Source organism: Chiloscyllium plagiosum, unplaced genomic scaffold (assembly GCF_037043375.1).
Source record: "Chiloscyllium plagiosum isolate Xiang-an unplaced genomic scaffold, Cpla_swu_hap1 HiC_scaffold_24, whole genome shotgun sequence".
Classification (NCBI taxonomy): domain Eukaryota; kingdom Metazoa; phylum Chordata; class Chondrichthyes; order Orectolobiformes; family Hemiscylliidae; genus Chiloscyllium; species Chiloscyllium plagiosum.
The window spans coordinates 62,391,653-62,415,673 of NW_028270162.1; the positions used below are offsets into that span (position 1 = coordinate 62,391,653).

Below are 24,021 nucleotides of genomic sequence, written 5' to 3' on the forward strand. Positions count from 1 at the left end.
AAATCTTCAGCAGCAAAGGTGGAATGCATCCTGTTGCTTTATATGATGCTGCCTCATATGCCTCACATCTGTAGAAAATTGGTATGAGAACACTGTCTAATGGACTTTGAACTATTTAAATTCTTCAAACCAAATATTGGAATGCTGAATGATCCTGTCCTTGTTAATATCTTAGGCAGGTTCTGAGGATTGAAAATGATTTGCTTGATGGGTTTTGAGGTGACCATTAAGTTCTATACACAATCTGCAGCGAAGTTAGTGCTTAGCAGGTTGAATAAAGGAGCTGTTTGGACATTTGTGCCTTCTCCAGCTTGTTGAGGTCACCTCCGGTTTGTGCATGATCACAGTGAAGTTCAGTGCTTTCCCAAATGGACCGTTCCCATTTTGGTTAGTTGCAAGCCGTGTAATCCCATGAGTCAATGGGGATGTTTGTCAACTGAAAGCAACCCATGTCATGACAGGATCTGGGGTGTGAGGTGGCTAAAAGACATGGAAGGAAATGGTCAGGTTTTAAAATTACTGAACTTGATCTTGAGTCCTGAGGCTGCAAGGTTCACACATGAAAATAGGATACTGTTCCTCCAGCTTGCCTGGGCTTCACTGGAGCAGATCCCAAGACAGAAATGTTGACATTTGAACACTGTTATGTGGAGCGGTCAGCAACTAGAAGTTCAGGGTCATTTTTACAGACAGAGTACAAGCATTCCACAAAACAGTCAAACTGTCTGCATTTTGTCTCCCCAGTGTAGAGGAGGCAACATTGTGAGTAGCTAATACAGTAGACTAGATTGAGTGAAGTGTAGGTAAAATCCACAACTTCACCTGGAAGGTGTATGTGGAGCCTTAGACAGTGAAGGGGGAGGAGGTCAATGGGCAAGTGTTGCATCTTCTACTAGGTGAGATGTAGTGTTAGAAGCTTTGGTTCAGAATTTGAGCTGGAAGCTGAAGTCAGACATTGTGATACACCAGGGAAGGGGAATGTTACCTGAATTCTTTGAACTGGGAAGCAGTTACACTTAGAGCTGGGGCATCAGATTTGGAGAGTGTGACTGTGAGTGAGGCAGCAAAGGACAGGGGCACAGGAGCCTCAGATTTCATTACTGTCCAATACGTTTGAGGTTTTTTCAGCTAATCTAGATGAGAGTGAGAGCTGCAGCTGAGCTAACTGACCATGGCACTGTAGTACAAGAAACCATTCAAGAATAGGAATGAAGGAGGAATTTAGTGCTAGTAAGGGAGAGTATGGGTGGGGTTGGGGGGGTGTTGGGGACTGACTCTTTTTTTATAACAAAGTGTGCAAATTCACACAACTATGTTGCATACCTGCTGCCATGATTCATGGCTGCAGAGTAATTTGCAGCGGGACGGGGAAGATCCAGTCATTGTGGTTATGTGTGTACTAACAACATAGGCAGGACAAAGAGGGAGGTTCTGCCTAGTCAGTTTCAGGATATATGTACCCTTATTAATTGAGAAGCAGAATCTTAAAGATCTGCTTGTTTTCTGGCACAAGTGCACATAGAGTAGTATGGGACATTAGTATCAGCATTGGGGAAATGAATCTGGATCAATGGGACATCTTCAACTGAATTATGCTGGGACAGGGGTTCGAGCCAACTATATAACGAGAGATTTAGAGAGGGCTTTAACCAAAAACTGAGGTCAACTGAACAGTTTTGGGAAGTTGTAGGAAATCAATGAGTAGAATGAAGTCTATAGAACATAGAAAAATACAGCACAGAGCAGGCTCTTTGGCCCACGATGTTGTGCCGAGGATTATTCCTAATCTAAAATAAAATAACCTAACCCCTCAATTCACTGCAGTCCATGTGCATGTCCAGCAGTCGCTTAAATGTCCCTAATGACTGATTCCGCCACCACCGCTGGCAACGCATTTCATGCATTCATAACTCTCTGCATAAAGAACCTACCTCTAACGTCTCTTCTATACCTTCCTCCTAATATCTTAAAACTATGACCCCTCATCCCAGTCAGTCCTGCCCTGGGGAAAGGTTTCTGGCTATTGACTCTATCCATGCCTCTCATTACCTTGTATACTCAATCAGGTCACCATATGCTTTTTTAACAACCCTATCCGCTAGGGTGGCAAATTTGAGGGATCAATGCACTTGAATACCAAGTTCCCTCTGTTCCTCCACACTGCCAAGAATCCTGTCTCTAATCCTATGTTCAGCATTCAAGTTCGACCTTTCAAAATGCATCACTTCTCATTTATCCAGTTTGAACTCCATCTGCCATTTCTCGGCCCAGCTCTGCATCCTATCTATGTCGCGCTGTAGCCTGCAATAGCTTTCGATACTATCAACCTTTCTGTCATCGGCAAATTTACTAACCCACCCCTCAACCTCCTCATCCAAGTCATTGATAAAAAATATAAAGAGCAGAGGCCCAAGAACAGAGCCCTGCAGGACACCACTCACCTCGAGGCAGAATACTTTCCATCCAAAACCACTCTGCCTTCTGTCAGCTAACCAATTCTGAATCCAGACAGCCAAATTTCCCTGTATCCCATACCTCCTGACTTTATGAATAAGCCTACCATGGGGAACGTAATCAGCTTTGCTCAAGTCCATATTGGTGGGCGGCACAATATGGTTAGCACTGCTGCCTCACAGCGCCAGAGACCCGGGTTCAATTCCCGCCTCAGGCGACTCTCTGTGTGGAGTTTGCATATTCTCCCCGTGTCTGCGTGGGTTTCCTCCGGGTGCTCCGGTTTCCTCCCACAGTCCAAAGATGTGCAGGTTAGGTGAATTGGCTATGCTAAATTGCCCGTAGTGTTAGGTGCAGGGATATATGTAGAGGAATGGGTCTGGATGGGTGGGCTTCGGCGGGTCGGTGTGGACTTGTTGGGCCGAAGGGCCTGTTTCCACACTGTAAGTAATCTAATCTAATCTAATCATATACACCACATCCACTGCTCGACCTTTGTCGAACTGTCTCATCACCCCCTCAAAGAACTCAGTAAGATTTGTAAGGCATGACCTGCCCCACACAAAGCCATGCTGACTGCCTTTAATCACGCTACGCTTTTCCAAATAATCATAAATCCTATCCCTCAGAATTCTTTCCAAAACCTTGCTGGCCACAGACGTAAGACTGACTGGTCTGTAATTGCCAGGGATTTCCTTATTCCCCTTCTCGATAAGAGGAACATTCGCCTCCCTCCCGTCCTCCAGTATGACTCCAGTGGAAAGTGAGGAAGCAAAGATCTTCGCCAGCGGCTTAGCAACCTCCTTTCTCGCTTCCCGGAGGAACCTAGGACAAACCTGGTCTGGCCCTCGGGACTTATCAATCTTCTTGTTTGCCAAAATTTCCAGCAAATCAATTTCATCAATCTTGATCTGTTCAAACCTGTTTCCCAGTTCCTCCAAGTTCTCATTCACAACAAGGTCCCTTTCCTTAGTGAAAACCGAAGCAAAAAACTCATTTAGGGCCATCGCTATCTGCTCAGACTCCACACAAAAGTTCCCTACACTATCCCTGACCAGCCCTAACTTCTCCCTGATCATTCTCTTATTCCTCACGTATGAGTAAAATGCCTTTGGGTTCTCCCTAATCCTTCCTGCCAAGCTTTTTTTGTGCCCCTTCCTTGCTCTCCTCGGTCCAATAGATCCTTGCTACCTCCACCTTGCTGCCTTCTTCCTTTTGACGAGAAGCTCCTGTGTTCTTGTTATCTAAGGCTCCTTAAGCTTATCCCTTCTTGCTTGTCTCAGAGGAACAAATTTGTGCATCACTCGCAACAACTGCTCCTTAAACAGTCTCCACATGTCTGTTGTGCCCTTTCTGTGGAAAAATTGCTCCCAATCTGTACTTCCTAACTTTTGCCAAATAGCATCATAATTTCTTTCTCCCCAATTAAATATCTTCCCTTGGTAACTGTTCCTTTCCCTCTCCAAGGCTGTGGTAAATGTGAGGCAGTTTTGGTCACTGTCACCAAAGTGATCTCCCACTGCGAGTTCGGACACCTGTCTTGGCTCATTGCTGAGCACCAAATCCAAAATGGCCTCTCCCCTCTTTGGCCTGTCTAAGTAAGGAAACCCTACTGAACACACCTGACAAAAATGGCCCCATCCAAGCCATCCGCACTAAGGAGATTCCAGTTAATATTGGGAAAGTTGAAGTCACCCATTACAACAACCCTGCTACAGCCATGATTGAATGGCGGAGTGGACTCGATGGGCCGAATGGCCTTACTTCCGCTCCTATGTCTTATGGTCTTATCTGCATTTTTCTAAAATCTGCCGCCCTATGAGTTCTTCAATCTCCCTTCTGCTATTAGGGGGTCTGTAGAAAACCCCCAATGCGGTGACTGTTCCCTTGCTGTTCCTAACTTCCATCCATACTGACTCAGTAGACAAACCTTCCTCGACAACCTTCATTTCTGTAGCTGTGATGAACTCTCTGATTAGCAATGCTACACCCCCTCTTTTTCCACCCTCCCTGTTCTTTTTAAAACGTTCTAAACCATGGAACATCTAGCAACCATTCCTGCCCCTGTGAAACCCACGTCTCCGTTATGGCTACATCATTGTCCCAAGTACTGATCCATGCTCTAAGTTCATCACACTTAAACCACTCCTTTTGTTTCATCACATGAAAAACCTTCCTGATAGATTCACTACATTCTGTCACTGTCCCATCCACAACTACCCCCCTCTCAGATATGTAGCTGTAGTTCCCACCCTCTTGCCAAACCAGTTTAAACCCTCCCAAACCACATGAACAAATCTACCACTCAGGACATTTGTGCCCCTCCAGTTCAGCTGCAACCCGTCCTTCGTGCACAGGTCCCACCTTCCCCAGAAGAGCAAGTTATTAACACAGGGATGGGAAATCAGACTGTGACAGGAAGGGATGGAGAATATGAATCAGAAGAGTCAACCAACACATAAGATTAGAAATTACAAAGAGAGCAATAGAATAAAACCAAAGGCATATAACATTCAGATTGAAACAAACGAGTACAAGTAGAACTGCATAAATATTTTCTAGTAGCTATTAGAGAAATATAGCTACAGGATGATATGGATTAGTATCTAAATATTGAACACCTAGTCTAAGCAAATCTAGCCTTCCCACAAACTTTGGGCAACAGTGGTGTGCAATGCAGAAAACATGACAGAAAGGAACTTTAGAAAGTGTATATTTCAGGTGCTTTTTCTGAAAATTACATAAAAACAGTTCTTGTATTGGAGAAAATGTTATGGAGTATATGATGTAGGTCTAAGAACTGAATACCATTCATGTTAAGGCACTTTTTCCTTTACAGGCGGGAAAGATCTAAGGTGCCTTACATAGTGCGACAATGTGTGGAAGAGATTGAGAGACGCGGAATGGAGGAAATTGGCATTTATCGAGTTTCGGGAGTTGCAACAGACATTCAGGCCCTTAAAGCTGCTTTTGATGTCAGTAAGTATCTTGGTATTGGTGTAGTATGTAATTAACGTCAGATAAGAATAGATTCTGAATTAAATCAGAAATAAATAACGCAAAGCAAATAGTTTCATGTTGCTGTGTAGGAATATAGAATCAGGAAAAGACCAATCAGCTCCTTAAGCCTGTTCATTTAGTTATATCATGGCTGATTTGTGGCCTACCTCCATATGTACCTGTCTTTAGCCCATATCCATTAATAAATTCACTTAACAAAAAAAGCTATCCTCAACTCATTCAGCAGCTGCTGCCATTTTTTTGAAAGAGAGTTTCAAACATCTGCCACCCTTAGTGTGTAAAAGTGCTTCCTAACATTTTGCCCAGGTATCATTCTTTTAAGCAAAAAAACAACGAACTGCAGATGCTGGAAATCTGACACACAAATCGAAACTGCTGGAGAAATTCATCAGGTCTGTCAGCATGTGTGGAGAGAAAGTAGTTTCTCCAGCAATTTGTTTTTGTATCATTATTGTAAACCTATGTTATATTCATTCCATGGGCAATATGTTCTTCCTGAGGTGTGGTACCCAGATTTGCTCACAGTATGCCAAATGGAATTGTGCTAGGTTTTGTATAACTGCAGCATAACTTCTCCATCCTTGTACTCCAGTCCTGTAGATGTAAAAGCTAGTATTCCATCAGCTTTCCTGACTATTTTCTGCATGTATGCATGTCATTTCAAAAATCTTTACGCCTGAACCCTAAGTCTCTTTGGACATCCACTATTATTTAAGGTTATTCCATCTGGATAACACTTTATACTTCTTCAGTACAAAATGGATAATTTCACGCTTGCTTAAATTGAACTCTATGTGCCATATGTGTGTCTGTTCACTTAATCTATCAATATCCTATTGTAATTTATGCTATCTGCAATACCACCTTACTTCATGCCATCAGCAAGATTGGGTGTATGATTTCCTATGCCATGTTATATAAATAAATAATGTGAATAGTTGAGGCCCTAATATAGATCATTGTGGAACACCCCTGGACACATCCTGTCAATTGGAGTACCCACCCATTATCCCTACTTTCTGCTGCCTGCCACTTGATCACCAAACATGTTGGTAATTTGCCCTGAATTCTTGGGCTTCTAACAGTAATTAGATTAGATTCCCTACAGTGTGGAAACAGACGCTTTGGCCCCCAACCAACCAGTCCACACTGACCCTCCGAAGAGTAACCCACCCAGACCCATTTCCCTCCGACTAATGCACCTAACACTATGGATAATTTAGTATGGCTAATTCACCTGACCCGCACATCTTTGGACTGTGGGAGGAAAACTGAGCGCCTGGAGGAAACCCACGCAGACACGGGGAGAATGTCAGACAGTCACCCAAGGCTGGAATTGAACCTGTGAGGCAACAGTGCTAACCACTGAGCCACTGTGCCATCCCATGTTAATGTGGGATTTTATCAAATGCCTTCTGGATGTCCAGGTGAAAAACATCCATCAATATTCCCCTGTCAACTACCTTCATTCCCTCTTCAAAATATTCTGTTCTGTTTGTAAGGCATATCCTACCAGTCACGATTCCATACTGACTCTTCTTGATTAACTGAAAACTCTCAAGGATTACCCCATCCGTAATTATTGACTCAAACAATTTCCCCATCACAAAAATTAGGATAATTAATCTGAATTCTGTGGTTAGTATCAAAGTAACTTCAAATGGACTGGACTATGATCTCTTGTGATTATGAAGTCAAGGAAGAGCTGAAAACTCCTGTTCAATAGCAAGCCACCTCCTGTGAATTATGTTCCAGACTGCAGGCACATTTTACTTATGTTTTTCCTTTGAAAAAATACACAAGAACAGAGATTAAAAAGCCAGTTTCCATTCTACTGGAGTGTACCAACCTACATTCAAGCATTCATGTGCTGTGAAGATCACAGTTGACAAACTACCCCTAGTGACCCCATGGTCCATGTAAATACCTTCTCACATTCAAAGTGCTAGAAGTCAACTAGCTAGCAGCTAGACAAAAATAAGATTCATTCTCCCTCAGATGGCCACAAACAAGTGAAAAGAAGGAATCAGGACAAAGAAACTTCAGTTAATCTACAAAACCAACATGGCTTTGTGTGTGGGAAATCATGTCTCACAAACTTGATTGAGTTTTTTTGAAGAAGTAACAAAGAAGATTGATGAGGGCAGAGCAGTAGATGTGATCTATGTGGACTTCAGTAAGGCGTTCGACAAGGTTCCCCATGGGAGACTGATTAGCAAGGTTAGATCTCATGGAATACAGGGAGAACTAGCCATTTGGATACAGAACTGGCTCAAAGGTAAAAGACAGAGAGTGGTGGTGGAGGGTTGTTTTTCAGACTGGAGGCCTGTGACCAGTGGAGTGCCACAAGGATCGGCGCTGGGCCAGATGCTGCCTGAACTGCTGTGCTCTTCCAGCACCACTAATCCAGAATCTGGTTTCCAGCGTCTGCAGTCATTGTTTTTACCTCTACTTATTGTCGTTTACATAAATGATTTGGATGCGAGCATAAGAGGTACAGTTAGTAAGTTTGCAGATGACACCAAAATTGGAGGCGTAGTGGACAGCAAAGAGGGTTACCTCAGATTACAACAGGATCTGGACCAGATGGGCCAATGGGCTGAGAAGTGGCAGATGGAGTTTAATTCAGATAAATGCGAGGTGCTGCATTTTGGGAAAGCAAATGTTAGCAGGACTTATACACTTAATGGTAAGGTCATAGGGAGTGTTGCTGAACAAAGAGACTTTAGACTACAGGTTCATAGCTCCTTGAAAGTGGAGTTGCAGGTAGATAGGATAGTGAAGAAGGTGTTTGGTATGCTTTCCTTTATTGGTCAGAGTATTGAGTACAGGAGTTGGGAGGTCATGTTGCGGCTGTACAGGACATTGGTTAGGCCACTGTTGGAATATTGCATGCGATTCTGGTCTCCTTCCTATCGGAAAGATGTTGTGAAACTTGACAGGATTCAGAAAAGATTTAAAAGGATGTTGCCAGGGTTGGAGGATCTGAGCTACAGGGAGAGGCTGAACAGGCTGGGGCTGTTTTCCCTGGAGCATCGGAGGCTGAGGGGTGACATTATAGAGGTTTACAAAATTAAGAGGGGCATGGATAGGATAAATAGACAAAGTCTTTTCCCTGGGGTCGGGGAGTCCAGAACTGGAGGGCATAGGTTTAGGGTGAGAGGGGAAAGATATAAAAGAGACCTAAGGGGCAACTTTTTCACGCAGAGGGTGATACGTGTATGGAATGAGCTGCCAAAGGATATGGTGGAGGCTGGTACAATTGCAGCATTTAAGAAGCATTTGGATGGGTATATGAATAGGAAGGGTTTGGAAGGATATGGGCCGGGTGCTGGCAGGTGGGACTAGATTGGGTCAGGATATCTGGTCAGCATGGACGGGTTGGACCGAAAGGTCTGTTTCCATGCTGTACATCTCTATGACTCTAAGTACAAATGTCAATGTTGCTAGAATTTCCATTACAATGCCTGCAGTGTTCATCTACCTGTTCTCTGTGAATGAAATAACTTCACAGAGGATGGTATCCCGTCACCAAGTCACCCTTTATTTATACATAGTGAATCCTTGACAGCAATCCAGCTTCCTCAGAGCCAATTGTCAGAGTGAACGGGTGTCTGACACTCCTGTTCTTATTGGTCAGCCAGGACTTCAGGATTGGACCAGATAAACAGCCCCAATCAGGAAACACAGTCTATGATGTCCACCTGGCTGGCAGTCATTACAATCACTATCCCCCACCTTTTGAGTCCAAGGACATAGGCAGTTTTTTTTTGTGGCTCCTCCTCCGGTGTTTTAACGCTGAGTCAGGTTTCTCCAACTTTGCTTCTGATACGGACAGCATGTAAGGCACAGTATCTTGCCTCTTGTGCCAGAAACATCTCAGAAGAAATTCATTCTCTTCTTCAGGCAGCAAAGGCAACATGAACATCTTAGATTCCAAAGTATCTTCATTGTTTGATGGAACGGGAGAACCTACACTTGACAGAGAAGGTTCTGGAGCAGTTGGAAAGGCTATTGATGAGCAGAGCACGTTTTGCTACTGCATCGTTAGAGAATTTGCAGCTTTCATACAGTCCGTGTGCTTGTTCAGGACTGTCACACTTATCTAAACTTTGTACATCACTGGAGTGTACAATTATCTACCATGTCTCTTACCCATGCAGGGCCATTTCCATGGTCTTTACACCAAACTTCATCCCCTGAAGTAAACTGTCTCTCTCACTTTGCAAAATCTTGTGTCCAGCATTGGCGTTCCTGATGCTATTTGACCCTCCGACCTACGTTCGTGAAGATCAGATTTAACCTGGTGCAACGTTTTCTCCCCATTAGCAACTCAGCTGGAGCTGTCCCTGTAATTGCATGAGGGTTCGTCTGACAGTCAATTAGGAACCAGGACAGTTTGGTATCTAATGAAACTTTAGGCTGTTTCTTTAAACCTGCCTTAGAATTTTGGACAGCTCTTCCTGCCGGACCATTGGTTGATGGACCGTGTGGAGCTATCCCTTTCGACTTTAGGAAATACCCAAATTTCCTGTTGGTAAACGATGGCTTATTATCAGTGACCAACGCTTCCAGGAGTCCATGTATGACAAAAGATGCACGCAGTTCTGTCATTAGCCCTGTGTTTGATGAATGAACTCCATTCACATCAGGCCACTTTGAGTGGGCATCCATAGTGACTAAGAACATTGTGTCTGTGAAAAGACCTGCATAGTCTATGTGTAACTGAATCCAGGCCATTCCCAAGAATGTGGAGGAGCTACTGTTGGTAATTATTTGTCCCTGGTGGCACTCTGGGCACTGCCCCTCCAAAGCGAGTATGTCTGAATCCAATCCTGGCTGCCAGGTATAACTTCTCATCAACATCTTCATTTTGGAAACCTCTGGATTACCCTGGGGGATTCAGCCAGTATCTGATGGGGACCTTTGTTCAGGACAGTCACTCTTGCTCCCTATAATAATACATTGTCCTCTACTGTGATCTGGTCTCTTTGGAAAGGAACACCATGCATAGAACATAGAACATAGAAGAATACAGCGCAGTACAGGCCCTTGGGCCCTCGATGTTGCGCCGATCCAAGCCCACCTAAACTACACTAACCCACTATCCTCCATATACCTATCCAATGCCCTCTTAGATGCCCATAAAGAGGGAGAGTCCACCACTGTTACTGGCAGGGCATTCCATGAACTAACGACTCGCTGAGTGAAGAACCTACCCCTAACATCAGTCCTATATCTACCCCCCCTTAATTTAAAGCTATGCCCCCTTGTAATACCCGACTCAATACGCGGGAAAAGGTTCATACTGACCCTATCTAACCCCCTAATCATCTTGTACACCTCAATCAAGTCACCCCTAAACCTTCTTTTCTCTAGTGAAAACAGCCCCAAGTGCCTCAGTCTTTCCTCATACGATTTTCCTTCCATACCAGGCAACATCCTGGTAAACCTCCTCTGCACCCGTTCCAATGCCTCCACATCCTTCCTATAGTATGGCGACCAAAACTGCACACAATATTCCAGATGCGGCCGTACCAGAGTCTTATACAACTGCATCATGACCTCAGGACTCCGGAACTCAATTCCTCTACCAATAAAAGCCAGTACGCCATATGCCTTCCTCACCGCACTATTTACCTGGGTGGCAACTTTCAGAGATCTGTGTACATGGACACCAAGATCCCTCTGCTCATCCACACTACCAAGTATCCGACCATTAGCCCAGTACCCCATCTTTTTGTTATTCTTGCAGTGGCCGGGATTTGAACCCGGGTCTTCCGTGTGGCAGGTGAGAATTCTACCACTGAACCAACAAAGGGTTTATGCCCAAAGCATTGATTCTCCTGCTTCTCGGGGTGTTGCCTGACCTGCTGTGCTTTTCTAGCATCACACTTACCGACTCTGATCTCCAGCATCTGCAGTCCTCACTTTCTTCTCGTCTCTTTGGTTCCAAAAAGGTTTCATTCCTGATCATGACAGCCCTATGGTTTCCCCCATCACCATCAGCTGTTTCAGTTTTGCCAAGACCAGATCTTTCTATGTCCAGAGTCTGATATTGTCAACTGTGACTGGAAATGTGTCCAGAAAACCTTTCATAGTAAAGGCCTCAACCCACCAAATCACCACCTTGTACTGCTTATACATAAAATAACAACATTAAAAATATTGCTTAGTATTTCAAGGTGAGAGGTGAAAAGTTTAAGTACGCGGCAAGTACTTTACACAGAGTGTGATGGGTGTCTGGAATGTGTTGCCAGCAGAGATAGTAGAGGCAGGCACGGTACATTCATTTAAGATGCGTCTGGACAGATGCATGAGTAGGTGGGGAGCAGAAGGATATAAATGCCTAGGAATTGGGTGACACGTTTAGACAGTGGATTTGGATTGGCTCAGGCTTGGAGGGCCGAAGGGCCTGTTCCTGGGCTGTAAATTGTCCTTGTTCTTTATGTGAGTGAATTCTTGTTATTTCACACGAAAGCCCAATGTGAAACAAGTGATTTCCCAGGAATATTACAATATGCTTTCTTAAATATGAAAACAATCTTACAATCTTTCACTTTGGAAAAACACCAAGTGATAGCAATTTACCATGAATTAGCCAGTTAGTAGCCTGAAGGACTGGTCATAATCCAATTAAGGCAGGGGGTACATGTTTAAAGCTGAAGTGCGTTCATGTGGCATTTCTGCTTGAAAGATGCTGCAACCTACAGAAAAAGAGTGCACCTGTATTGTGAACAACTCCTTTCATCCATTTTTAAAACTTTCAAAGTGAAAAAAAATGCTCATAGCTGCCCTCCTCAGGGAAGTTTCCACACAGTAACCTGTTGGCTATAGATGTGACCAGACAGGTATGAGGGCCTCAAAGTTTGTTTGAAACATTGGTACCATCTGCTACCAGGAGGTTAGCTCCACTCTTTGACATTGTGAGAGCAACCACAGTCTTTATTTTCTAGCCAGCTTTTGGCAGTTCTGACAATTGGCTACCCATTACTTATAGGGAGGTTCGGTCCTATTGTGGTGCAGTGGTAGTGTCACTAATGCTAGAACGGGAGACATGGATTAAAATCCCACCAGCTCCAGAGGTGTATAATAACATCTCTGAACAGTTTTATTAGAAAAATAGGTTAATTTTTTTTTTAAATCAGAAGGAGCTTGCTAGGGCTATTGTAGTGCAGTGGTAGTGTCCCTAATCTAAGCCAGGAGGCCTGGATTCCAGTCCTACCTCCTTCAGAAATGTGTAATAACATTCTTGAACAATTTGATTAGAAAATAACTGAGGCAGGTTGCTTGTCCCAACCTGATCTATCTTCAGGAAGTGTTCAAAGGCGAAGATAGTGCTTATAAATTAGCATGTAGTGAACATTTTTAAAGCCCACCCACCTCTGCGTTGTCACAAAATCTGCTCTTGTGTGCAGGTTGCGATGAATTGACACAAAGAAACTGGAAATTGGCTATGTATGGCTATACCTGCTGATGTTTAAGGCCCAGAGTCATTTCACCAGCAGTGCAGTCAAATGAGCAGAAAGAAATCTGTGTGTATGTTTTTTTTTGGAAATTAGGATATTGCCTCCTTTAACTAACATTTTTTAAATGGCACAATAACATGTTCCTGTCCAGTTCACTCTGTTTCCTTCATGCTTAGAGGTAAATAGGGAAGAGTGGAAGGTACTGAATTTATTAGTCGTGACTTTTACATTGTGGAGAACAAGGTAGGAGGAGAAACTAGTTTCTCCCTGAACAGGCCTGGGAATTGCAGTATACAATTAACCCTTTATGTATATTGTATTGAAGGCAGCACATTGAATTAGTATTTCCTTGCTCTTTTACATTTTTGTCAATGCTACATGCAATAGCAGGGTGTTGAATATCATAATATCACAAGAGCCCAATACCACCAAATGATTGAACAAGCAAGTGAATTGGAAGCCAACATTTTCAAACAGCACTTGAAATGTTGATGAAAGCAGGGATGTTCTGTGTTGTGAACCCCAGCAATTCATAATATAAATGATTTAAATGTGGCAACTAAATGTAAAATCTCCCAAATCTGCAGATGACACAAAAGTGGATGGGAGGATGAACCGTGAGGAGGATGTGCGGATGCTTTATTGTCATTTAAACAAGTTGAATGAGTAGACAAATGCATAGTAGATGAGGTAGAATATGGACAAAGCGAAGTCATACACTTTAACTGCAAAATTGGGAAGGTAGATTATTTATCTGAATAGTGAAAGATTAGGAAAACAGCAAGTAGAACAAGACTTGTACACAAGTTGCTGAAATTAAGTCTGAGGGGCAGTAGCTGGTAAAGAATGCGATAGCATATTGGCCTTCATAGCAAGTGGTATCAAGTACAGGAGCAGGAATGTCTTGCTGCAATTTTGCAGGGCCATGGTGAGACCACACTTGAGTATTGTGTGCAATTTTGGTCTCCTTATCTAAGGAAGATGTTTTGGCTGTGGAGAGAATGAAGGTTTACCAAATTGATTCCTGGGATGGCTTGTGCCTTTGTTGCAATGCACCTAACCTATCCCTGAAGCATCTTCTCCTGTCCAGTATTTTATTCCTGTCCGTCTTTGGTTCTGTTTTATCCTGGCTGTGTCATATCCCAATCCACTGAGTCATTACTGATAGAAAGAGATCTCTTGTCTGACTGCTACAGGAATGGTCTTACTCAGTTTTCATTGCTCCTCTCCACTGTAAATCAAAACCTAATGATGCGATATTCATTCTGGCCCAAGAATCTCAATGCCTTCCCTATGGCATTGGTATCAATGTGTGGCAGTGTTGTGCGTCTCTTTTTTCTGACTGCAGCATCAGAAAGGCAACATGCTATATGATGCAGATGGTGATAGGTAATCCAGAGGCCCACACTAAGGTTCTGAGGACATAGCTTCAAATCCTACCAAAACACCTAGTGAAGTTTGAAATCAGTTGATAAATCTGAAATGTAAAGATATTCTTAGTAATGGTGATCATGACAATGATAATCGATTGTTGAAAAACTCATTTGATTTTTAGGGAAAGAAATCTGTCATCGCTCTGGACTGGTCTACGTGCACCTCCAGACCAACAGCAATAATGATTCTTCCCTCTGGTAAAGACTAGCAAGCCATTCTTGAGAGTAGATAGGGATGGGCAGGTGATTTTGCCAAATGTCACCCAAGTCCCATGAAAGAATAGAGGGAAACCAAGCTCTCAATTACTGCTACAGAAATGCATTTCTGACCCTGTCAAAGGGATCTCATATAATCAGTGCATTATGCTTGCATCTGTGTTTGCCTCATTTATTTAGATAGTCTATGTTCAATTCATGTATTTGTGTTCAAATTATTTATCCATGTACAGTTTGTTTATCCATGTTTCAGTTCATTTACCTGTGCATACCTGAAAATGTAATTCTTGTTACAGATAATAAAGATGTCTCTGTGATGATGAGTGAAATGGATGTTAATGCTATTGCGGGAACTTTGAAACTTTATTTCCGTGAGTTGCCTGAACCCCTCTTCACAGATGAGTTATACCCTAATTTTGCTGAAGGAATTGGTAAGTCACAGTCAGAATGTTTCCTGATTGTCTTGGAAAAACTGATCTTTTAAAAAAAATATTGTTGATCTTATTGGCTTTGCACTAGAAATGAATCTAAAACTCTTCTTTCTGTTTGCTAGATTGTCTTTGAATATTCTGTACATTGTATCCTACCTAAGAGTGAGATAACACAAACTGATCTCTGAAAATAACTCAGTCGTTTGAGAACTGACCAACAGCTGTTAGCGTAGCTCCTTTTCACAATTCTATGTTATTCTGATTCTCATGCAACGCCTCACAATAGCACTCTACCCCTGTCATGTATGAAGAGAGACTGAATAAGTGAGGACTATATTCACTGAAGTTCAGATGAATGAGGGGGGATTGCATAGAAATCTATAAAATTCTATCCGGACTAGACAGGGTAAATGCAGGAAGGATGTTCCCAATGATCAGAGAATCCAAAACTGGGAGTTACAGTTTAAGGGTGCAGGGTAAGCCATTTAGGACTGAGATGAGGAGAACTTTCTTCACTTGGAATGTGGTGAGCTTGTGGAATTCTCTGCCACAAAAAGTAGTTGAAGCCAAAACATTGAATGTTGTCAAGAAGTTGGATATAGTTCTTAAGGCTAAAGGAATCAAAGGTGAGAAAGCTGGAACAAGGTGTAGGGTAGACAACCCTTTATCCGAAATCCCGATATCCAAAAAGCTCCAAAGGCGGAAGGTTTTTTGTGAAGGCTGTTTGGCATGCAAACAGTTAACCTAAGTCAACACCCACTCGATGCATGTCACTCAGATGTGACGGAGTGGGGAGCGTGGCCCAGCAGTAGCAGGCCTCAATTCTGTCTCAAGGCTCGTTTTCCTCTGGTAAGATTTTTAAAAATCTCACCATCAAACTGTCACTTATTCAGAATTTTTGGACTTTTAGAATTCTGAAAAACAGCTGGTCCCAAGCATTTCGGAAAAAGGATTGTGCACCTGTACTGAGTTGGATAATCAGTCATTTCAGATTCTGGAAATCTTAAATAATTACAGAAAATTGTGGAAATATTCTGCATATCAGGCAGCATCTTTGAAGAGAGAAATAGTTGAAAAGTAAAGATTGATGAACTTGCATTTCTGTAATAGATCAATTGATGCATAATGTTTGCTGTGCATAAATATACTGACTTAAACTTTGCAAATCCAGGTTATAGTCCAACAGGATTATTTGGAAACACTAGCTTTTGGAATGCCACTCCTTCATCAGGTGGCTGTCTATAATTAAGTATTGAACTGCATCCAATAGAATATTATATTTGGAAAATATAAATGTGTTACACATCTCACTGATTTGACCAATATATAACACATTAAAAGTCGCTTGGTGGAACAGAACCTGAGTATTGCTGATAAAAGACTTGTTTTGTTGAAGCTTTTCATCTCGCACTCATTTAGGACAACTCACAAGAAATACTGATGTATAGGGGAAACATGCAGTATGAGAAGAGAGTGCTGATTGGTTGGTTGGCAAATGAACTCTGGTCAGTTGAGGTATTGGCATGACGAAGTGCCAGACTTGTTTAAATTTTGAACCAAACAGGTTGATTCTTGTCAAGCACTGAGAAATAAATTTGTAAATGGCTGTCACCTGTTAAATTGAAATAGGTGCCATGCACGTGTGTTCTTTATGCATATTAATAAATGTAATTTCCAGTACACACAAATGCACCACATTCTGAACCCAGCTGACAGTCTTCAACCATTTGTCAATGTAATTTTGAGCACACTCAGGACTATTGCGCAAATAATGTCCGATTGCTGAATCACATCTAATGTTGGTTACTGTATTGCTGGTTATGTATTGTTAATGCCTTGCTTGTTGCAAACAGTCAAAGGGAAACGCATTCCTGGTGAAAAGCTTATGCTTGAAATGTCAATTCTCCCGCTCCTCGGATGCAGCCTGACCAGCTGTGCTTTTCCAGCACCACACGTTTTGACTCTGATCTCCAGCATCTGCAGTCCTCACTTTCTCCAAAGGGAAATGATGTTTGATATGTTTCGCCAGTCATTGGGATGTACAGTATTCAATCCTTGCACTACATTATGTATTTGTGTGATGGGCAGAACATCTTTTTGGCTTATTGGCAACTTCCTTTTAGGAGCAAACATAACTCCTGTTGCAACAGCATCGTTTGAAACATGAAATTTCAACTGTTGCTCAAAAGTTTGAAATTGCTTATGCTTCCAGGGCAATGTAAGGTAACTAGGCACTGTTCAAGAGCACTTCCTTTGGCTTTTTCATGAAGAGCTGCAACACCTGATTAGACATATGGAGCACCATGGCCTCAGTTTAGAGCATCCATGATGCTGAAAATGTTGTGAATAGCACCTTGGCAAGCTGCTTGCACCACAGGTAGGGATTACAGAGACAGAAACGTGACCACCAGGGGACAACAACAACAACAGCAGCAGCAGCAACCACATCAGTGGCACCACAATTGGCACTGTTATACAGCAGGGAGAGTCACAATAACATGGGACTCTGTAGTTCCTATCACAGACATTTCTGAGACTCTAGGATGGTGTTTTACCTCCCTATTGCAAGGGTAAAGGATGTCTCTGAGCAGGCACAGTATATACTGAAAGGTAGAATGAGGAGCCAGTGGTTGTGGTCCATAATGTACTGACAATATAGGCAGAGTGAGAGATGAGGTCCTACAAAGGAAATTTAGAGAGTTAGATATAAAGTTACAAAGGAGGGCCTTGAGGGTTATAATCTCAGGATTAGATCCTGTTCCGCACGCTCGTGAGGCCAGAAATACCAAGATAATGCAGTTTAATGTGTGGCCAAGCAGCTAGTCATGATGTTGAAGTGCCAGTGTGGGACTGGGGGTGGACAAGATAGAAGTCACACAACACCAGTTTATAGTCCAACAGGTTTATTTGAAATCACAAGCTTTTGGAGCAGTGCTCCTTCATCAAGTGCCATCTTAAAACATAGAAAATAAAGGCAGAAAAATGAAGAAATAAAGTGTTCATCTCTACAGTTCTTCTTGTGAAGTGCTTCACCATGTGGCCAGGCACAAGTCCCCTTTGCAATGTCACCGCCGCTTGCACATAAGTCACCACTCTCCATAATATCTCGTCTCCATCGACGCCCTTGCCATTATAAATTCTCACTGGATCTTGCCAATACAGACGCCACCGATGTCGCCAGTGACCCAATTTTACTCCACCGCCATCATGAGTCCGCTTCGAGCTCACCCTCCAATGGGCTACAGTTGATGCTAAATAAAAAACTGAAAGAACTGCGAATGCTGTAAATCAGAAACAAAAACGGACATTGCTGTAAAAGCTCAGCAGGTCTGGCAGCATCTGTGAAGACAAACCAGAGTTACCGTTTCACGTCTGGTGACCCTTCCTCAGAACTCTGGGGGAAGAAAAGTGAACCGAGCGGACAAGCCCTAGGCTCAGACGTGCTAGTCCACCGTCATCTCACTGGAAAATCTGAACATACATAGAACAGTACAGCCCAGCACAGGCCCTTCAGCCAACCTTTTATCCTATTCTAAGATCAAACTAACCAACATACCCTTCATTGTAGTATCTTCCATGAGCCTATCCAAGAGTCGCTTAAATGTCCCTAATGTATCTTACTCTACTACTACTGCTGCCAGAGCATTCCATGCACCCACTAGTCTTCATGTAGAGAACCTACTCCTGACATCTCCCCTAAACCTTCCTCCAATCATCTTAACATTATGCTCCCTCATAATAGCCATGTCCGCCCTATAAATAATGTCACATTATTCATAGCTTCTGACATGCTGTTGTAGCCACCCTGTTTATGTGGCGAGTCCAGTTGAGTTTCTAATCAATGATAACCCCCAGGATGTTGATAGTGGGAGATTCAGTGATGGTAACACCATTGACTGTCAAGGAGCAATGGTTAGATTGTTTCTTATTTGTGATGGTCATAGCTTGGAATTTGTGTGGTGCGAATGTTACTTGCCACTTGCCAGCCCAAGCCTGGATATTGTCCAGATCTTGTTGCATTTGGATACGACCTGCTTCAGTATCTAAGGAGTCATGAATGTGCTGAACATTGTGCAATCATCAGCCAACATCCCCACTTCTGATCTTATGATGGAGGGAAGGTCATTGATGAAGCAGCTGAAGATGGTTGGGCCTAGGACATTACCCTGAGGAACTCCCGCAGAAATATCCTGGAGCTGAGATGTCTGATCTCTGACAGCCATGACCATCTTTCTATGTGTCAGGTATGACTCTAACCACCGGAGATTATGCCTCCGGATTCCCATTGATTCCAGTTTTGCCACGACTCTTTGATGCCACACTCAGTCGAATGCAGCCTGGATGTCAAGAGCTGTCACTCTCATCTCCCCTCTGGAATTCATATCTTCTGTCCAAATTTGAACCAAGGCTGTAATGAGGTCTGGAGTGGATTGGTCCTGGTGGAACCCATACTGGCGGTCACTGAATAGATTATTGCTGAGCAGATACTGCTTGATAGCCCTGTTGATGACATCTTCCATCACTTTACTGATGATCAAAAGTAGACTGATGGGGCGATAATTGGCCAGGTTGGATTTGTCCTGCTTTTTATGTACAGGATATACTTGTGCAATTTTCCACATTGTTGGTTAAATGCAAGTGTTGTAATTGTACTGGAACTGCTTAGCTTATGGCGTGGCAGGTTTTGGAGCACTTTGCAATAGTATTCACCAAGGTGAAGAATACCGATCATACTGAGATTAGGAAAGGCTATGTTATTTTTCTGGGGTATATCGATATTAAGGAGGAGGTGTTGGATGTCTTGAAAAACATAAAGGTAGATGGGTCCCAGGGGCTGATGGATTACCCTGGATACTGAAAGAGGGAAGGGAGGAGATTGATTTGATTTGATTTGATTTGATTTGATTAGATTCCCTACAGTGTGGAAACAGGCCCTTTGGCCCAACCAGTCCACACCAACCCTCTGAAGAGGAACCCACCCAGACCCATTTCCCTCTGACTAATGCACCTAACACTATGGGCAATTTAGCATGGCCAACTCACCTAACTTGCACATCTTTGGACTGTGGGAGGAAACCGGAGCACCCGGACGAAACCCACGCAGACACGGGGAGAATGTGCAAACTCCACGCAGGCAGTTGCCCGAGGCTGGAATTGAACCTGGGACCCTGGCGCTGTGAGACAGCACTGCTAACCACTGAGCCACCGTGCCATCCGTGGTAATGGAGAACTGCCTTCTTGAATCACTACAGTTGGGGATATTCCAGATTTTGAGTCAATGACACTGAAGGAATGGTCTGGGCAACCTACACCAAATTTGAAGGAGTTGAGTAAAGTAATTTCGACAAGTGGATGTGAGCATCAAGAACTGAAAAGTACAAATAGTAATCTGAGAGAGATTGGATTAGGTTTCCTGAGGTTTGCCTTTGATTTATGGAGCTCAGGCCCTGTGTGTAGCAGGTCTGATCTGGTGGTGAGGTAGGGTCCCCTATGTCCAATTCCTATCTATACTGGCATAACAACTTTTGGCCAGCAGAAAATCCAAGCAATTATTCTCTTAAAGCAAGTTTAAAAGCTGACTACCTTCTATAAGAACTCATGTTTAGGACCAAAGAGTTGCAATTTCTAGACAGGCAGCAATAATGGCTGAAGATTATGAAGTGAACCAAAAAACTACATCTTTTTTCTACCACCCTCATAAATTAGAAAGTAAGAGAACGCCATGGAAGTATACAGCACAGAAACCCTTCATTCCAACTCCTCCATGCTGACCAGATATCCTAAATAAATCTAGTCCCATTTCTCAGCATTTGGCCTATATCCCTCTAAGCCCTTATTTATAAACCCATCCAGATGTTTTTTAAATGTAATTGTAACTAGCCACCCTACTTCCCCTGGCAGCTCGTTCCATACATACACCACCCTCTGCATGAAAAAGCTACCCCGTAAACCTATGCCCTCTAGTTTTGGACTTCCCCACCCCAGGGAAAAAACTTTGTCTATTTACCCTATCCATGCCCCTCATGATTTCATAAACCTCTATAATTTCACCTTTCAGCTTCTGAAGCTTCGAGAAAAATAGCCCCAGTCTACTCAGCCTCTCCCTATAGCTGAAACCCTCAAATCTGAGCAACATCCTTGTAAATCTTTTCTGAACACTTTCAAGTTTCACACATCCTTCCTATGGCAGGGAATCCAGAATTGCACATAGTATTCCAATAGTGGCCTAAGCAGTGCCCTGTACAGCCACAACATGACCTCCCAACACCTATACTCAATGCACTGACCAATAAAGGCAAGCATACAAACTGGCCTTCATCACTATCCTAACTACCTGTGACTCCACTTTCAAGGAATTATCAACCTGCATACGAAGGTCTCTTTGTTCAGCAACATTCCCCAGGACCTGACCATTAAGTGTAGAAGTCCTGCCCTGATTTGCCTTTCCAAAATGCAGCATCTCACATTTATCTAAATTAAACTCCATTTGCCACTCCTCAGCCCATTGGCCCATCTGATCAAGATCCTGTTGTACTGTGAGGTAACTTTCTTCGCTGTCCACGACACCTCCAAGTTTGGTGTCACCTGCAAACTTACAACTATGCCTCCTATGTTCACATCCAAATCATTTATATAAATGACAAAAAGCAGTGGACCTCACACTTATCCTTGTGGCACAACACTGGTCACAGGCCTCCAGTCTGAAAAGCAACCCTCCACCACCACCCTCTGTCTTCTACTTTCGAGCCAGTTCTGTATCTAAATAGCTAGTTCTCCCTCTGTTCCATGTGATCTAACTTGCTAACTGGTCTACATCAAAACGTGTGTCACTGGAAAAGCACAGCAGGGCAGACAGTATCCGAGGAGCAGCACAATTGACATTTCAGGCATAAGCCCTTCGTGAGGAATGTTGGGATGGTGGGGGTGGGGGAGGTTGGGGGGGGGTGAAGGGAGCTGAGAGATAAATAGGAGGGTTGGGGTAAGGCAGCTGGGAAGGCAATAGTTACGTGCATGTGGGGATTGATGGTGATAGGTCGGAGATGATAGGTTGGAAGGAAGATGGACAGGTAGGACAGTTCAAGAGGGCGGTGCAGAATTGGAGGGTTGAATCTGAGATCAGGTGGGGGGGAGGGGAAATGAGGGAACTGGTAAAGTCGACATTGATGCCATGTGGTTGGAGGGTCCCAAAGCAGAAGAAGAGGCATTTTTCTTCCAGGCGTTGGGTGGTTTGGGTTTGGTGGTGGATGACACCCAGGACTTGTATGTCCTTGGCGGAGTGGGACGGTGAGTCAGTCACAGGGCGGTGAGGTTGTTTGGTGCTTGTGGCCTAAAGATGTTCTCTGAAACATTCAGTGAGTTGGTGTCCTGTATCCCCAATATAGAGGAGACCACATCAAGAGCAACGGACACAGTGGATGAGGTGTTTGGATGTGTAGGAAAATCTCTGCCAAATGTAGAAGGATCCTTTTGGGTCTTGGAGGAGGTGAGGAGAGAGATGTAGGTTCACGTTTTGCATCTCTTGCGGTGGCAAGGGAAGGTGCCAAAAGTGGAGGATGGGTTGGTGGTGGGCGTGGAGTTAGCGAGAGAGTCACAGAGGGAATGGTCTCTGCGAAATGCGAATAGAGTTGGGGAGGGAAACATATCTGTGGTGGCAGGGTCTGATTGTAGGTGGCGGAGGATGATGTGCTGTGTCCAGAGATTAGTGGAATGGAAAGTGAGGACTGGTGGGGGTAGGGCTGGGTTCAAGGGCAGAGATGTGGAAGTGGACAAGATGTGCTGGAGGGCATGTTGATCACGTGGGAAGGGAAATTGCGGTCCTTGAAATATGAGGACATCTGAAGTGGAGTTGCTCCTCCTGGGAGCAGATACCATGGAGGTAGACGAATTGGGAGAAAGGGATAGCATTTTTACAGGAGGGGGTGTGGGAAAAGGTGTAGTTCAGGTGGGAGTCGGGTTTGAAGTAGATGTCTGTAACCAGTCTGCCATGAGGAACTTTGTCGAACGCCTTACTAAAGTCCATATAGATCACGTCCATCGCTGTGCCCTCATCAGTCCTCTGTCAGTCATGTCCGTGAGGCAGAAGGAGAAAGATAAACAAATCTCCAGGGGAAAGAGTGAATAGCTGCAATGTCCCAGGATCTCCTCCTGAGATCAGAAAGTACTGAGGATGATGGTTTAGATTACTTACAGTGTGGAAACAGGCCCTTCGGCTCAACAAGTCCAAACCGACCCGCTGAAGCGCAACCCACCCATTCCCCTACATTTACCCCTTTTACCTAACACTACGGGCAATTTAGCATGGCCAATTCACCTGACCTGCACATCTTTGGACTGTGGGAGGAAACCGGAGCACCCGGAGGAAACCCACGCAGACACGGGGAGAATGTGCAAACTCCACACAGTCATTCGCCTGAGTCGGGAATTGAACCCGGGTCTCTGGCGCTGTGAGGCAGCAGTGCTAACCACTGTGCCACCGTGCTGCCCGTGGTCTTTGTGTAAACAGAAGATAAACGCTTTTTCTTAAAATGAGGAAACCAAACCTGTAACTAACCCAATGTGTACGGGGTACCCTGTTATAGATCAGACTAGACCCTGTCAAAATATGTTTTGAAGGTAGCCTAGATCCTAACTTTATCTTATTTTAAAGGTAAATGTCAGATGCAGTTTCCAGATGTAATTCGCTTGGTCAAACTACACAACATGAAACAAACAATTAATTCAAACGCTACAGTTAAAATATAACAAAAGGAAAAAGAACTTGAAATATCTTAAGTCTATTGGAAAACTTAACAATAATAGATACAGTAACTATTACTAATTAACTCTTTTAATATAATAACATCCCATAAACATACCCTTACATAAAAGTAAATTCAAAAAAACAGAATGCCACAGTTCTCCCAATCCAAGAAGAAAAAACATCAAAAGACAGTTCTGAGAGAAAGTGTAGTAGCCAGGAGAGAATCATTGCCTTCCAACCCTGCTGAAATCCCAGCAACA

At 43.5% G+C, this 24,021-nt stretch overlaps 1 protein-coding gene across 3 annotated transcripts in view; it reads left to right on the forward strand.

Annotated features, from left to right (window-relative positions):
- The window catches only part of LOC122562879 (breakpoint cluster region protein), a 487,786-nt gene that overhangs the window by 427,570 nt on the left and 36,195 nt on the right, over positions 1–24,021 (forward strand). For 2 of the 3 annotated variants that reach the window (XM_043716188.2, XM_043716189.2), the window contains 2 exons: positions 5,291–5,430; positions 14,887–15,021. In XM_043716188.2, the coding sequence (XP_043572123.2) occupies positions 5,291–5,430; positions 14,887–15,021 (275 nt within the window). The remainder of the gene's footprint in view (positions 1–5,290; positions 5,431–14,886; positions 15,022–24,021) is intronic. The other variant, XR_015761290.1, reaches the window with a different exon arrangement.